Source organism: Brassica oleracea, chromosome C6 (genome assembly GCF_000695525.1).
Source record: "Brassica oleracea var. oleracea cultivar TO1000 chromosome C6, BOL, whole genome shotgun sequence".
In the NCBI taxonomy this organism is placed as follows: domain Eukaryota; kingdom Viridiplantae; phylum Streptophyta; class Magnoliopsida; order Brassicales; family Brassicaceae; genus Brassica; species Brassica oleracea.
The window spans coordinates 2,535,190-2,552,341 of NC_027753.1; the positions used below are offsets into that span (position 1 = coordinate 2,535,190).

At 35.8% G+C, this 17,152-nt stretch overlaps 3 protein-coding genes across 5 annotated transcripts in view; 1 reads left to right on the plus strand and 2 right to left on the minus strand.

Moving 5' to 3' along the window:
• The first annotated feature begins 4,177 nt into the window (after window positions 1-4,177).
• On the plus strand, window positions 4,178-5,362 carry LOC106297211. Its single transcript, XM_013733495.1, has 2 exons — window positions 4,178-4,526; window positions 4,587-5,362. Exons 1-2 carry the CDS (start codon window positions 4,178-4,180, stop codon window positions 5,360-5,362), a joined length of 1,125 nt encoding a protein of 374 aa, XP_013588949.1.
• A 627-nt stretch (window positions 5,363-5,989) lies between these two features.
• On the minus strand, window positions 5,990-8,184 carry LOC106298490 (putative peroxisomal acyl-coenzyme A oxidase 1.2). 3 transcript variants are annotated; one of them, XM_013734620.1, is made up of 7 exons: window positions 8,015-8,184; window positions 7,489-7,597; window positions 7,123-7,284; window positions 6,856-7,026; window positions 6,549-6,758; window positions 6,386-6,472; window positions 5,990-6,312 (listed from the first exon to the last, which is right to left on the minus strand). In XM_013734620.1, exons 3-6 carry the CDS (start codon window positions 7,258-7,260, stop codon window positions 6,413-6,415), a joined length of 579 nt encoding a protein of 192 aa, XP_013590074.1. In that variant the 5' UTR covers window positions 7,261-7,284; window positions 7,489-7,597; window positions 8,015-8,184; the 3' UTR covers window positions 5,990-6,312; window positions 6,386-6,412. The 3 variants fall into 3 exon arrangements, with proteins under 3 accessions (XP_013590074.1, XP_013590075.1, XP_013590076.1); XM_013734621.1 differs by lacking the exon at window positions 7,489-7,597; XM_013734622.1 differs by lacking the exons at window positions 7,489-7,597; window positions 8,015-8,184 and adding an exon at window positions 7,384-7,408.
• An 8,143-nt stretch (window positions 8,185-16,327) lies between these two features.
• Window positions 16,328-17,152, minus strand: part of LOC106297212 (early nodulin-like protein 1) — a 5,322-nt gene continuing 4,497 nt past the window's right edge. Inside the window, exon 2 of the mRNA XM_013733496.1 lies at window positions 16,328-16,695. Coding sequence (XP_013588950.1) covers window positions 16,328-16,695 — 368 coding nt within the window. The remainder of the gene's footprint in view (window positions 16,696-17,152) is intronic.

Here is a 17,152-nt window from a genome sequence, read left to right on the forward strand (position 1 = left end):
TGAAAGTTCAGAGACACCCAAATTATAACTCACACACAAGAGATTTCAAGAACACTTTCTTGTAAATTAGAAACCTTTTAAACAATCCCCTAGATCTGTTTAATCTGATTTATGCTCAGTCACACACGACTAGCGACAGACCAGTTTCTAATCTCTAAATCACAGAGACCCAAGCTAAACACTTGTTACTTGATCTCTGTAGCCGACAAGAACAAACCTCTTGTTCTAGCTTTTTCTCTCTTGATGCTTAACCTAAAACTCTCTTAGATTATCTCATTAAGTAGACACGAAAAAGACAATATTCTATTTCCTAAAATCTTGCAAACTAGAAGATCTTCTTTGCTTCACGTCCAAGCAATATCTTCTATTTCCATAAGTTTGTGACACGTCATCACTCGTAACAAACTCGCTATACTGTGTTACACAATCAACGCACTGTGTAACACACTCTTAGCTCAGCTCGAACACGCTCACAATCTTGAGCTTACAGAAACACGGATGTTAGACCGTCATTGGAGTTGTATAAAGTCTCAACTGTATAGCTTAATAAAACCAAATGAGTTTGATATCCAATTCTACAATTTGTTGATAGATGTTTGATCTGAAAGATAGAGGTGCATGCGCTTTTTATAAATGGGATTCTATCAAAATGATTAGTTTGAGTGTTAGGTTAGGATTTGGAAGAAGATATTAAAATCAACATTTGTAGCAATGCTGGTTCTTTAATTAAGATTGACTTTTTTCATTACGATTCTGTTCATCATAATTTTAATATGCTTGGGTGGTAGGTAAACAATGGTAGTTAATCATTTTAAAGAATTGAATAAGATAATTAATCCATGGTAGACTGAGTTTTTGGGGTTTTTTCTTTCAGATTTATATCTGTGTGATTATTATGTGTGTTAGCCGCAGTAAATAGGAGTGTGTAAGACGAGAAATCTACAGTCATCCATTAACAATCAGTAAATAGGAATGTGTAAGACGAGAAATCTACAGTCATCCATTAACAATCCACTTCCTTTCTGTCCAAGCTTCTCACGAGTTTCTTGAACTTTATTTTTCCATTGTCTTCTTACTTGTTGGTCAAGTTTATATAAACTCTTTGATCGTTTTTTCGTGCTGGAAGAGGGAAATATTAATGAAAGGTGTTTAATACGGTTATCATGGTTTCATAAGTTGTAAAGTTTGTCAGTTTAAGGATTAGAATTGCTATATGTTTTGTACGTTAGTAAAGTTTCTTTAGAATAGTGAAAATTTTCTTCACGTATTGTGTATACTAGGTGTCTTGCCCGCATATGCGGACTTAATCGTTTTCCAAATATTTATTACCTTATTTTTTTTTAATTCAAAAACCAGCATAATAACTTATTATTTATGTTTTCAAAAAAATTAAATCAAACATATATATATATATATATATATATATATATGACAAAGATCTAATTAAATATATATGTTTAATTAAAATTTATTAAAGATAACATTGACTTTAACCACTGAATTTATTATAATTGTTTTATATTTTATTTTAGAATTTTATAATTGAAAATATGTTTTAAGATAACAACACAATACATAAGAATTATCTTATTTTTAAAAAGTTAATATTATTAATAAAAATTCGTTTTGGATTATATAATTAATTATATATAAAATTCATTAAGGGTATTATAGATATTAATCGCTCTAACTTTCAACGTGAGAGCTCCATCGCTAAAAATTACTTCGCAAATAATAGTATGGAAATTTCTTTGTACACTATATTCATTATTAATAAATAAATCATAGAAATCATTCAATATTTTCTTTTCAATTATATAATATTAGAATTTTAGTTGATTAATATTAAGTTATGTGCTTTCTGTTTTTGAATTTAATTTTTTCAGTAAAAGGTATTTTCCTATAACAACATAATATATATAGGAATTGTCTTTTTATTTCAAAATATATGTTTTTAAATTTTGGATAATTCTTATTAATTTTAATAACTTATCTAATCATGTAAATTTTAAATTCTATTTTTTTTTTCAAATTTATATATTTTATTTCATTAAGAGTGGTTAATAAACGATATTAACCACTGTAACTTTTAACGTGAGAACTTGGATGCGAAAAATCACTTCCCAAATAATATTATAGATAAGGGTATAAACGATATTAACCACTCTAACTTTTAACGTAAGAACTCGAATGCGAAAAATCACTTCCCAAATAATATTATAGATATAGATATGGGAATAGCTAGGGATGTGGAAATACAAAATCAAAATATTTACGTTGGAGTACAGAGATATACAAGAGAAGAATTTGAAGAATAAATTCATTATCTTTGGTTTTAATGAAAATGTATTTCAAATTTGGGTTTTTTTGCAAAATTGACCCAAAACTCAAAGTCAACCACAAAATTAACTTATGATTTTTTTGGAAATTTCATTTTTCCTATTCACCCCACAAGTTCAAATTATTCACGAAAATGCCATTAATTTTTTTTCTTTCGAAAATGAGCTTTTTTACTCTCTCAACCTCATCATCTTCACGTATTTACAAGATTGCCAGTGCCATCAATACACCAACCACCATGAACAACCAATTTGAAGTTCTTAATGCACCTAAAATCAATTTACACTTCCTATTTTCTCAATTTTTATGAACTAATAAAAACAACATCTCTTTACTTTCTCTTCATATTCATCCAAAAAAACCAAGATTTTGATTCAAATTTTTTTATGGTTCATAAAGGCGTTGAAGGTTACGATTCTTGGTGGGTCACTTTCGTTTGAGCTTTTGTGTGCTTGGAGAAGACTTCTGTGTGCTAAGGAAGTTATCTCACTAATTTAAGGTATGAAATCAAGTTTTTATCCAGATCTGTTCGCGAAGAAGACTTCTGGGTAAGTCTTCTTCGCGTAGACGACTTACGTGGAAGTCGTCTGGTCAAAGGAGAGGTTAATTTTGCAATTGACTTTTAAATCTGTTTCTAGAGACAACTTATATTGAAGTTGTCCATTTTTGTTTGGTTAAAAAAAATCTCGAGAAAACCAGAGACGACTTCCATGTAAGTCGTATGGGATAAACATGTTAGTTTTGAAATTGACCGGACTGTGTCAGAAATTTGACTTTCCCTAGACGACTTATCGTCCAGTAGAAAACCAAAAATTCAATATTTTATTATAACGAGACGACTTCCATGTAAATCGTCTCAGGTTAGTTTTGCAATTGGAAAATAAAACTTAAATATTTAATTTACTCTAGACGACTTACACGGAAGTCGTCCGCCAGACGACTTACACGAAAGTCGTCCAAGATTTTATTCCGAGATTCTGGTCAAACCTTGCTTATCTTAGACGACTTCCATATAAGTCGTGTGGCGGACGACTTTCGTGTAAGTTGTCTAGAAAAAAATAATTTTTTTTGGTTTTATTTTCCAATTGCAAGCCTAACATGAAACGACTTACATGGAAGTCGTCTCGTTATAATAAAATATTGAATTTTTGGTTTTCTATTGGACGACTTACAGGGAAAGTCAAATTTCTGACACAATCAGGTCAAACGCAAAACTAACCTGTTTATCCCAGACGACTTACTTGGAAGTCGTCTCTGGTTTTCTCGAGATTTTTTTTTAAACAAAAGTATGCCAATATTTACAAAGGAAGACTTCCAAAGAAGTCTGGTGTAGAGACGACTTCTCTGGAAGTCGTCCTTTGTAAAATTTTAATTGCAAAAATAACCTAAATAGTTGACTTCTCCGGAAGTCTACCAGACGACCTTCGTAGATGTCGTCTGCGTCAATGTTTAATAAACTTGCATTTTCTCTAAAACTATAAAGACTTTTTAACATTTTCTTGTTAATTCATGTTTATTAATGAATATTTGGGCTACTGAATGAAATTTATAACTTAATTGGCGATATTTATTAGGTTTCCAACATTCATGTTAATTAAAGTTTATAGCTAATGTGCTTTTAACTCATACATGTTCTATGTTTGCTAATGTGTGTGTTTTTTTTTTTGTTTTCCAGATGGATCGTCAGTTACATGCAGTGTATGGAGAATGGTTGTTGAAAGATGGTTGTTGGAATTTTGTGGTTGATAAGTTCAAAGGAGCGAGATTGTTCTTTTTGAGTGAAGGTTCGACACATGCTGAACTTGTTGCAATGGCTCAAGAAGATTATAACCTGGACATGAACACATATTCTGTGCAGTTAGCCTACTTATTACCAGAGGCAATGATGCAACGGATGGCTCCAGACACCCCTCCTATTCATGTTACAAGTGATAGACAAGTTCGGAACTTGCTCGAGATAGCTAAAATGCATGAAGTACGTCTTTGTGTATCAAGCCTTAGCAAGATGATAGCTGTTTCAGAGGAAGCGGAAGAGGATGATGAATGGGATGAAGCTGATGAAGGGAATAAAGCTGATGAAGTGGACGAAGATGATGATGATATGGCTGAAGATGAAAATCATGATGGGGACGAGGATGTTGATATCCCTGTTGTTGCTGAAGCGGTTGATGATGCTGAGGATTACAGTGAGTATGGGAAGGTTAAAGATGAGGATGAGGAAGAAGATGATGAAATGTGTTTTGAAGATTTCAAAGGGACTGGTAGTGAAGGAGGAAGATCGTATGGTAGCAAGATCTATGTCAACCAGAGTTTTGCTAGTAAGGATGCATTGGTTTCAGAGTTACGGTTGACAGCGGTGAGGCGTAAGTTCTTCTTCAGAATATACAAGTCAACGAAAACTCTCCTTGTGGCAACATGTCGGGTTAATGGTTGTGGATGGGAGATCAGAGCGAGTGTGAAACATGGGACAAACACTTTTTGGGTAACCAAGTATGTGGAAACTCATACATGTTATGTGGGAGACAGAATCGCCCAGCGGAAACACTGTACTCCGAAGTATATTGGTAGGCTTTTCATAGATCGTGTTGGAATCATTGATGGGTTGAATCCGCAACATATCAAAGATGTCATGAAGAACGTGTTTGGCATGACACTTGATTACACCACTTCATACAGAGCATTGTTATATGCGCAAGAATTGGTGAGAGGATCAGCGGCAGATGGGTATGAGCGTCTGCCTTCATATTTGGAGCAAATCTCCTTAGCAAATCTGGGTTCTATCACTGGTCTGGAACTTGATTCTCTAAATAGATTTAAGTATCTATTTCTCTCCTTTGGCTATTCTATCCGAGGTTTTCAGTATCAGAGAAGGGTCATTGTGGTGGATGGGACTCACCTAAGTGGGAAGTATGAAGGTGTTATGTTTGTTGCAGCCGCACAAGATGGTAATTTTCAGATATTTTCAGATCGCAAAAGCCAATGGAAATATCTGAAAATTACCATTGGCTTTTGCGATCTTTGATGGTGAAAATGATGAATCTTGGGAGTGGTTTTTCACAAAATTGGCGAGTTGTGTATCAGATGAGTATCCTTGGTGATAGTCTCCGACCGGCATACGACCATTAAGAATGCGTGTGATAAGGTGTTTCCTTGGGCTACCCGAGGAATATGTTATTATCACCTTCAACAGAACATTGTCCAAAAGTATAAAGGGAAGCATATGTTGTACTTGGTGAAAGGTGTTGTTTAGAGCATCATTAACCTAGAGACCCATTTAGGGTCTTTTTTTTTTTAATAGTAAATGTGAGTTAAGAGATTCCGCTAAGAGACCGTAACATTTATGTGCTTCAATGCAAGTCTCTTAATTAAGAATTCTTAAAAAAATTGTTAAACATTTTTTTTTTAAATAAAATTTATTTATTAAATAAAACATAGTAAAAGATAACATTTTAAATATTGATTATCAAATAAAAACATAAAAACAAAGATTAGTAAAATAAAGAACAATAATTTGAAAGAAACAAACGATGATGATACAAGATTATATAGAATGACTTTGATCAAACGATGAGAAGGAGATTGATGTAGAAGATTTCATGAGCTCGTTTCAAAACATCATTCTCATTTTGCCCGCTAGTTTTCTCTGCAATGTAAATTGTTATGTATGTAGCCTTCAATTCAAAAGTGATTTTTTTAACCGTCTACTTCTTACAAAATGTACACTACTATCAAATTTCACATTATTAAATCCCAATGAGAGAGACTACCAAATCCAAGATGACCAATCTGATACAACTCTAACCACACTCTCTGCTTCAACTCTTGCACTTGTTCTCGACTCTTCACTCCCACTAACTGACGTCGTTTTATCCTCCTCCACCGCATTTCTCTTCTTCTTCTCCCCCCACCCCCACCACCACCGCATTTCTCTTCTTCCACTGCCATCCAAATTACGTAGTTGCACGATGAATCCTGAATAAAAGAGGAAAGGTTTTAGTAATTAGCATAAAAAATAAACGAACAAGAAACTCCTTACGGTGCTTACCATGGACACCATGGTCTTTGCCATTGGTTATAAGACGAGCATAAACCACAGCATGAGTAAAAACTTTTCCAAACCACCAGGCCACCACTATTTCAATCACAGACAAAATTAAAACACAAGATATTAGAAAGATTTTTATTTGTTTGGTCTTTCTTTTGCTTACTTTGGATGATGTCTGAGTTGGACTGTGAAGGATAAACTGATCTGTCTGAGGATCAAAAGTAGCGGTTGTCTCAAGGCCTTGGACGTTAGAGCCATGACCAAGCTCAGTTTGAGCGTAACATCCAATTTTCTGCATCTTGTTGGCAAGAGGCAACCACTTTTGTTTCTGTTCCTCTGTCCCTTGTCCTTTGATTGCAGGCACAAACATTCTCTGGCCACACACTCATTTTAACAATCAACCAAACTCAAAAACTCTTGAGCATTCAAACAAACAAAGAAACTGGAGTGTTTGTGTGTGTGTTTTTTACCCAATGAAGATCGAAGAAGCCAGGTTGATCCATGAAATATTTAAATATGACTGACTCCTCATCAGAGAGACTAAGCTCGTTGATCAACTTCCAAGCATGAGCGCTTTTCCTCAACGTGTTCTTGAACAACTCTTTCCTCGTCATTACAGCTCTATTGCTTTTGTCAAAGACCTAACATGTCAACAAGACAAAAGCTGCAAGATTCACATCGGAGTTTCACCGGGACACACACACACACACATGATGTATGAACGAGGAGACACTAACCGGATCACTGGCGACAAGGCGGGACATCCGGTTTGAAACCACAAAAGCGTGGCGAGAACCGGCCCAGACGATCTTCATCTCGTTGACATCGAACTCTGCTTTGTTTCTTTCATGGGCAAGGTGATCACCTCCCTCCATCGTTTAGCTGTTGTTAGATTTAGACTGTAGTGGAGAATGAATCAAAGTTCAGAGAGAAGCCATGTAATAAGAGAATTAAAAGCTTCACTTGTGGCTTTTTAATAGGACAAATCTGTTACATACCATTAACCAGAAACATAGATTCCAAATTTTAGCACAAAAAAAAAACAGAGATATGTTTATTTATTTTTTATTAGGACAAAACAGAAATGATATCCATAGAAGTACCTTCAAACCATGGTAGCCATATATTTTTCCATCTCCATCAAAAAATCGTTCAAATCAACTGGAGTAACACATGGAAATTCAGGAGAACCTACTTCCTCTTTGTTGGAAACTAAAAATCAACCCACCACAAAAAGAGAAATCAAAACTATGTCACAACAATTGAAGAAACCCAACACAGAAGACACTCCTATGAGACTCATTCAGAACCTGAGCTTATATCAATCCAAAGAAAGAAACATACAAATATCAACAGAACCTAAGCACGATCTTTTGATACAACTATGTGTACTGGGATATTGACACAGAGCAAAGAATAGGACTATATCTCAATCACACACATACTCGAAACAGTTTCATCTCATGGCCTTCTTCTACAACCGAATATATCAGCCATCTCAGATAAAAAATTTCCATAAAAATTGCCGATAAAGCCAAAAACTACACACATGGAAGGCGAAAACATTAACCGTAAACCCTAAATTCCCTACCCAAAAGAAAAATTTAAACATCCAAATCAGATACGTACCGAGATAAATTTTAATGCACTCGTTAGCCTCCACACCAGTTTCTATTAACAATTGGACAGAAGAAGAAATTACAGCGGAGGAAGGAGAAGAGAAGTGAGATGGAGAAGAAGAAGCTACAGAGGAGGAAGGAGAGGAGAGAGTTTACAAGAACCTTGTCTAGCTTCTCCTAGATAAGATACGTCATTTATTATGTTAATAGGTATTTTTGATTTTGTTTTAAATCAAAATTAACCTCTGAGATCCACTAAAAACTTGGGATAAAGATGCTTTTATGCTCATACACTTTACGATTTTGACCGGTACATAGATGCAGTAGTTAGGCCTGGGATGGATCTGGATATCTGGAAAATTCGGGGTACCCGGATCCGGATCCGGATCCGTCGAATCCGTGAACTTAATATCCGGATCCGGATTCGTGGTTATTTTGGATATCCGTCCCGATATTCTAATACCCGTGGATATCCGGATCCGTAAAAATAATTAAAAATAATATTTTTTTTAAAAAACTACTAATTTTTTTTAATATAATATATAAATCAAATATTTATAAATATAATTATATATGTCTATAATATTGTAAAAACTAAAATATAATATTATAAGATTAATTCATGTATAAATATTAATATATCAAATATAAATATTAATGAAATTTAAAAATTTAATGTGTTTTAAAAATACGGATCCGGATCCGGATATCCGGACCTAAAAATTAAGATATCCGGATTCGGATTCGGTTTGGATGGATCCAAGATTTTACTATCCGGATTCGGATCCGGGCACCCCGGATATCCTATTTTCGGAGCGGATCAGAAGCGGATCTCGGATCGAATCCGGATCTCGGATAATAAGTCCCAGACCTAGCAGTAGTGGCCTTGGACAGAAGCCATGAAAGCATAATCTTCCGGCTCTGTAAAATTATATATTTTTTCGGCCAATAATTTATATAATTTCTTGTAGCTTGGTTGGTTAAACCATGAAGTGATAGTAGAAAAGGTGGTAGGTTAAAATACTCTCAGCATCATTTTGAAATATTACTTTTTTTACAGGCTCTCAAGTTTTTTTCTGGTTCCGGCCCATGTTGTTTTGGACTTTCTCAGGGCCGGGCTTGCATGAATGAGATAAGGAGTGCAAAACCGGAACTTGCAACGTATTTGGAGAATGTCGACGTGACCCTATGGTCAAGGGTTCATTGTCAGGGAGACCGGTACTACATAAAAACTAGCAACATCACTGAATCTATTAATTCCACATTGAAGCGAGCTAGAGGATTTTCGATTCATTTCCTGTTGGAGTTCATAAGGGATAAGCTATCAAGGTGGTTTTGGAAAAGGAGAGAAGATGCTTTGAGACTCACAACTCAACATAGTCGGGGGGTTGAATACTTGCTTGTTGTTCGATCGGAGATAGCGGATACAATGTCTGTCCAACAAATTGATGAATGGCGATTCTTTGTGCAAGGTGGCAAAAGGACTGTGTTGTTGATTTGGAACACCAAAAGTGTGATTGTGGTGTCTATGGTGTCGAGAAAAGACCTTGCTCTCATGCTATAGCAGCTGGATCATATGCTGGTTTGCATATCTCCACACTTGTATGCTCGGTCTACTCAAAGGATACTTTGTTTGCAAGATACTCAGAGAATATATATCCTTGTGCTGGACAACAAGTTGAGGTACACACATGCTTTCCTCCGGAAGTAAAGTGTGGTCCGGGGAGACAGAAGAAATCAAGATGGCAATCTTGGGTGGAGCTATCGAGGATGAGAGGACGCACACCTCGGAAGCAACACATGGTTTATAGCTGCTCGGTCTGCTAAGAAACTGGCCATACACGTCCACAATGTAAGAACTGACGTGGACGACCTTCTCAGGAGTCATCCAGAAGACTTAACTCCTGGAAGACCTTCTGATTAGTCGTCCAGAAGACTTAACTCCTGGAGGACCTTCTGATTAGTCGTCCAGAAAACTTAACTCCCGGAAGACCTTTTGATTAGTCGTCCAGAAGACTATCTATCTGCATATCTGTTATGACTATCTGTTATGAACTTCTCTGTATTAAGAATTTATCTGCTTATCTGTTATGTGTTATGGGTTTACGTGTTATGAATTTATCTGAAATTGCAACTTAAAAAGACAACAAATCCACTTTTAGATTAGATTATCCGAAAGGTTACAACACTACCAAACTAATTTCCTACGAAATGATAATTTGGTACGAGGATAGGTCAGAAAAAACTACATCCTATCCTGACCCTGTTACAAAACAACATCTTCCTAATCTGTCATACAAAAGCACATTTCATCCCACAAGTTCAAGTACAAATAAAACATCATCAACCTTGCTCGTCATAAGTACCCAGGTTATCATCATTGTCTTCGTTCTCTTTTGAATGGCCTTCAGGAGTCTACTTAAACATATCCAATGCCATCTTCTCCCTTATAGCCTTCGCGTTCTTGTTACAAAACTCTGGAGGAAATGACATCCCAAGAGCATGACATTCGATGTACTTCTGAGCGAACACACCATAATCACCAGCTCAGCACTGAGGTACTCCAACGATAACTCTCTCATATGTGTATGGCTCAAGTGTGTGTTGGACACGGTCTTCGTCAGAGCCAGCGCACTCAACAAGCAGATAAGGAACCATTGTGACAAAAGGCTCCATGACCACATCGAGTTCTGCAGCTCTAATATGCGATATAATGTTGTCCCAGACGACTATGTGCTTCTTAGGGATCAATATCCACATAGCAATCCAATGCTCATTCCTAAAGTTCACTGGCGCATAAATATCATCCACATCCAACCCCCAAACCTTCATAGATTGGCAAAATGTTGGTACAATACCTGCATGATAATTCCACGCCCCACAAGGGAGTCTTCTTCCTAAGCAGTTGATATCGCCCTCGTCGCTCTTAAATTCCGGGTACTTGTGAGACCACTGCCAAGAAAATACATGATCAAGAAAGCACAGTCTCTCTCTCCTGAAATGATGTGGATTATCTTGGTACCGTTACCTAAGTACATTAATAAAAGCATCCATATGCTACATATAAAACAATACAAGTCAGAGATACTTATCAGACGACTTACAATTAAGTCGTCTAGTAAGTCTTCTGTTATGTCTTCTAGAGAAGACTTACCAGAAGACTAATTGGTAAGTTGTCTGTTAAGTCTTCTAGAGAAGACATAACTACTGGTAAGTGGGAAACTAGAAGACATAGTAGAAGACTTACTCCGTCGTTTAGCCATTCTATGGGGGTTCGGAGGGTGTGATAAAACCGACTTGGAAATCTACGTGGTTTTTTGTCCATAGGTGTTTTAAAATAACTGCAAACACAAAATATTGATAAGCAATAATTTTTTGTATACTAAAGGAAGCTATTATGGGACATTCTCACTTACGTATCAAGTTTCACCCAGTCAGTGAACACCTTCGACATCTTCTTGTCAAAGGGTGCAAAATGATCATAGCCTTGGCCAACCCTTTTGTTTGGAATGATCACTTTGGCAGTGTTGTTTCCCTTAAAAGGAGATTGCTGTGAGGCAGCAAGTTTCCTTGCACGGTCACTCTTTCCACGGACATGTACCATAGCAGCATCCTTCGTTCTCTGCCTTCTAGTTTCCCCCTTCTGTAAATCAGAATCAGTGGGTACTCCTTTGTCCAATACAAGAACGCTAGGTTCACCACTCTGTTCTGTAGGTTTCCCCTCGGGCTCATTTGCTATCACAAGACTCAGGTCTTTCAAGGAACTCGGTTCTTGGGGGTCATTCTGTCCTGCTTTCGCCCCATTCACACTTTCACTCTGCAATTTCGATGTACAAAAAATGTGTTTATAAAATATTAACCAAATATCCAATTCACACATCAAACAAAATCCATACATAAGCAATGATCCAAGCACACTAGAAACAAACACACATGTTCCGACATACAATGATTCATCCAAGCACACACAAGAAACAAAGCACATCATTCTTTATTCCTAACACTTTGCCTAGTCAATCTCTTCTCTTTGATTTTGGGAGAGGTTTTGGTACTAACCCCAGGTTCGTGCCCACGCTTTGGCGGACTTGAAGTTGTGATTTGAAGTTCATTAGATGCAGTCCCTTTTTTGGTGATTCCCACCTTCTTCTCCACAGCTTACATCCTATCCCCCAAAAACTTGATCTCCTTAAGGCACATCCCAAACCCATCTATCATGGCATTAGTTATGTCCATGAAGCTTTTTTTTAATCTGCTCATTGGTCATCCCACCAACAGACGTACAAGCCTCTGAACGAGCCTCTGTAGAAGGCACTTTACTAGCATCAACAAAAGCCTCTTTACGAACCTCTTTACGAGCTTTCTTCCGAGGTCGTGCACTTTCTTCCTTCACACCACTCTCTGTCTCCGCTGCACTCACTTCCTTCTTCACACTTAGGTTAGTACTGGTGACTTCCCAGCAATCCATGGTCCACTTCCAATTAGCTTTCGCATTAAACATGACTTTGATTATGTTCTCCGCGGCTGGTCCTCTACATCAAAGTCCTTTGCCACCATTGTAAGCCAGAAACAGCGGAGACGGTCTGTTTGGTATGGGATGCCCATAACTAGCACCAAATTCTGGCGGAGAAAAGTACGCCCACACCTAGAGAACTTGAATAAACCCATCAACAGTGTATGAATTTGATTCCAAATCTTTTCCCTTCAAAGACTCCATCAGCACCTTAAACGCCACTCTCCCCAAGGATAATTCTCAAATCTTTCTAAATGCATCACTAGCCTTGCAAGACTAGCCCGTAGCGGTTGAGTACTTTCTCCCTTCAATGAATCCAGTGAAGATGGCAAGGTATCCGAGCCGCATGCGATCATCCCGAGACCACTCCTCGCATCTCCCAAATGCTGCTATTATCTGTTCAGTAGTTGGCCCATCATCGACATCAGCACCCATCATCTCTCAGAAAGCAGCCATCTCCTTCGTAACCTCACACCTTGGATTTTCCAGGTCCTCGATGTAATCGCAGTTCAGGCCAGTGAGGTGTTCAAACTCTAACAGTGAAAACCTCACCGGTTCTGGACCAACGAGACTCCAGAGCTCATACTTCTTCTTGATGTTAAGCTGGAAACCGAGCTTATAATGAACCAGCCTTGAAGCCCAACCAAAATTCACCTCCTTGAACTTGATTAACACTCCCAACTTCGACTCCTTCAGCTCCTCATATTCGTCATCGTTTAGAGCTCTCACGTTAGAGCAGTAAATAAATTCGAGTCATCAGTGTGATACAAAATGCTCTTCGGTGCTGGGGCTCTTCCCCTTATGTATATATCCTCAGTAGGAGTGCTGGTAAATCCATTTTCCGGCCTGCAAAACAATCAAAAACAAGCATCTCAAACACGTAACAAGCACACTATTCTAAATACAAATACTGGAAGACTTGCATGTAAATTTTAGTGAGAAGACTACTGAGACGACTTCCAGGAAGGCTTCTACAAAGTCTTACACTCTGGAAGACTTCCAACGAAGACTTAGGTCGTCTGGAAGACTTCCAGTAAGTCTTCTACAAAGTCTTACACTCTGGAAGACTTCCAGGAAGTCGTCTGAGTAGTTTTTCTGAATAAATACAAAAACTGTTTTTTTAAAAAGATGGATGACTTACAGTCGGAGAAGATATGGTTTCCAATGACACCATCGGTTACAGATATGCAAAAATCGACGGGAAAAGAAGAATCAAGACTAGAATTATTAGGGTTTTGCGGCGGCTAAATACCTTAAGATAAGAGAAATAACTTACCGGCGGCAGAGTTCAACGAGACGTGGTTTCACATCTGAAACAAAGGAAGCGGATGGTCAGTTTAAACTACTAAATACTCTACGCCATGAAGGAGAAACAAGATTCGTCGTAAGAGGAGAGATTACCGGCGGTGAGAACGACGGAATACGAGAGATTGCCGGCAGTGAGAAATCAAAGCGTAATCGCCTTCGTAATTGCCTCTGGAGAGAAACGGCGCTGGGGTCTTGGAAAGTTGTGAAAAAGTGAAAAAATAGTATTTATATGTCCGGTAAATGATCTAGTTAGGTTTAAAAGTACATTGGTAAAATAAATAATTCGGTCCGGTATAAGTCGTCCATCTAAAATTATTCACCGGACGACTTCCATGGAAGTCGTCTAGACCCTAAACATAACCCATAAATTAAATTAACTAACTAAACACTTCATAAAATCAAAATAAACTTAAAAGGTGTTTACTATACATACAAATAATCACATGTAGGTAAAAATTTAATTTTTCAAAAAAACATTTATGCCATCCAAAATTTAACCCTAAGAATACGTACAATACTACAACATATGTTGCACAACATATGTTGCCAAACCTTAGACCAAAGAATACTATGATTCATTACTTACACTCATCTATGTTGAAAACAATTCAATTTTGTTATATTTTAATATATATCATTTAAAACTGTTTATAATTACATGATTTTAATTTTTCGCTTATCAAAATATTTTTTACATAATTTATAAATTATGTTTAAGATTAACTATACCAGAAGACTTCCCTGGAAGTGATCTAGAAGACTTATAGTATCTCAGAAGACTCAGACGACTTTCTGAGGCTATATTCGTAAAAAATGAGTTCTGTTTTTTTTGTCTGGTCACAAGGGGTTGGCTGTAATTTCACAAGGCTTTTAGGTTAGTTTTGCATTTGATTCAAGTTAGGGTATATGTTTGTATTTAAAATCAAGTTTTGAGTCATATTTGACAAATTCCTCTATAAATTTTGCTAAATCAAAAACTTGGTTGCTAATATTTGTTAATTATATTTTTCCAAATTACTTAAGACGGATCTAGAGGTGTAAAGAAAAAAAGTGTTTATAATTTAGCAAAAAAAAAAAATGAGAGTAGAGCCCAATGAGAACTTATTGCTAAATGTGTGTTGGTTATTTGTTTCATATAATTCGACTTTTAAAAATGTGCCATCCCCTATATATTATTTGTGAAACATTACGACTTCTTTTTGTAGCCACGTGTCATCACTAGGATGATTCTTAGAATTATTATAGAAATATGTTGGTCCATCTAATTATATAATAAGCTTTTTATTAAACTAACCATAAATTCATTATTAATGTCATTTATTATTTCCTTAAATAAAGATTACGGAATTGTCTAATGTGACTAAAATATATATGACAATTAATGATTTTGAATAATAAAGATCTGATAAAAAAATAATGTATCTTCTATTAAATTTGTTTAATTTTCTACTATTAAAATAATTTAAAAAAATCACAATAACCATATTATAAGAAATTTAGATTTTTCTGTATATGTTATATTTTAAATTTAAAAAAATGACTATAAATTACTAAAAATTGTTAAAAGTCTCACATACAAATTTTGCGATCCATGGTTTAAAATTTTTGTTATGACAAAATACAAATGATTACAAAATCATATAAATAAAAGTCTAACTTAATTAATCATTAAGATTTAAAATATAAATGTATATATATCATTCTAAATTAAACTATAAACCATATTGAATAAATAAATATTTTAATTTCAAAATTTACTTTGAATAATTATTTTTGATAAAAGTTTTGAACTAACATTGATAAATTTTTTTAAATTATAAATTACTAAAATTATTAATCCCACAATGAAAATTTTGTTATCAGTAATTTAAAGTTTTTGCTATTAAAGATACACATGATAGAAAAAACATATGAATAGAAAGCATCATTTAATAGACATTAATATTAAAAATATACTATGTATGTTAATATCATTTAAATTTAATTACATATCCTATCAAATTTTTAAAAAAATTGTTTGGATTAATAAATTTGATTTATACGTTTGCACCAATTTAATTATATATGTAATAGTTACTGAGTTTTAATTATTCAATATATATTTATTATTTCATAATATGTAAGAACATATAATACATAAAATCATTTATATATATAATGTTTATTCTGCGAAAGGCGCGGATCTTAATCTAGTATTATATGAAACGCGTGATAGACTTTTATTTTCATTCTTTGTCTAATTCATTAGGATATTGTTTTTTTCTTTTCTTTCGCCTTTGTTCAATTTCTTTGTTTTCCATGGAGGTCGATTGAGTCTATTATGTGTATACAGCTAGGGTTAAGGAAAAATATTTTTATTGAATCAAATTAATCTCTCCACAACGATGGAAATAAGTAGAAACACTCACTATTTGGAAAATAAAATAAAGTACAAAAACGAGTGAGAAAAGAAAAACACTACGAAGCTAAGCTAAAACAACAAAAAAGAAAAAAAAACGATTTTTTTTAGTGATGGGGGTGGGGTCTGAAGGACTCATGTAGCCAGTTGATGAAGCGGTCGAAAGGTGACAACTGCATCTTCTTCGGAACACTTTTGGATAGTGGTCGCACTACAACTCGAAGCTTAAGCCCAGCCTCACAATGACCAGTCTTTGAGGTAATAAAATAGCGGACTCCTGGTTTCGTTAGCCTTATGAGATCTTGTCCCGCATTGTGCACATCAACAGGAGAAGTAGTGTCGTAAGATTTGAACTCAATATCACTGTTGATTTCAAGGACGTCATCGACCTGGTCGTTGTAGTAGAAAAGTAGATTGTCTCCCACGAGAAACTGTTTCTCCTCACTCCACTTGGAATAGAAGTCACTCTCTTCAGGAACCCTCCACTACAATAAAACAGGGGGATTCTGATGGCCGAAATCGTCGGAAATTCGTCGGAATAGACCGATTCCGACGAATTTCTGACGAACCCGTCCGTCGGTATCGTTTCGTCGGAAAAAAAAAATTCGTCGGAATTTCGTCAGAACTTCCGACGACTTTCTGACGAATACCGAGAAACGTCATTCTGACAAACTTCCGACGATATTACGATGCGGATACACGAGACCAGAGTTCATCGGAAAAACTACGTACCGACGGAGAACTCCGACGGCCAACGATCGTCGGTATATTCCGACGACCGTTGTCCGTCGGTAAATTCTGGTAAATTCCGTTCGTCGGTAAATTCCGACGGATATGTCCGTCGGTATATACCCATTACCACTCCGTCGGTATATACCCATTTTTTTTTTCAAATTAATTTTGCATTTTTATATATTTTTTGATATTAATAA

Excerpts from the sequence above, each read along its gene's own strand:
- LOC106298490 (XM_013734621.1), bottom strand. The coding sequence starts at position 7,260 with ATGGAGGGAGGTGATCACCTTGCCCATGAAAGAAACAAAGCAGAGTTC. Across the intron at positions 7,027-7,122 it reads GCCTTGTCGCCAGTGATCCG|GTCTTTGACAAAAGCAATAG; the intron begins GTTAGTGTCTCC and ends TTGACATGTTAG. Across the intron at positions 6,759-6,855 it reads GCTTCTTCGATCTTCATTGG|AGAATGTTTGTGCCTGCAAT; the intron begins GTAAAAAACACA and ends GTGTGTGGCCAG.
- LOC106297211 (XM_013733495.1), top strand. The coding sequence starts at position 4,178 with ATGAACACATATTCTGTGCAGTTAGCCTACTTATTACCAGAGGCAATG. Across the intron at positions 4,527-4,586 it reads TGATGATGCTGAGGATTACA|ATTTCAAAGGGACTGGTAGT; the intron begins GTGAGTATGGGA and ends TGTGTTTTGAAG.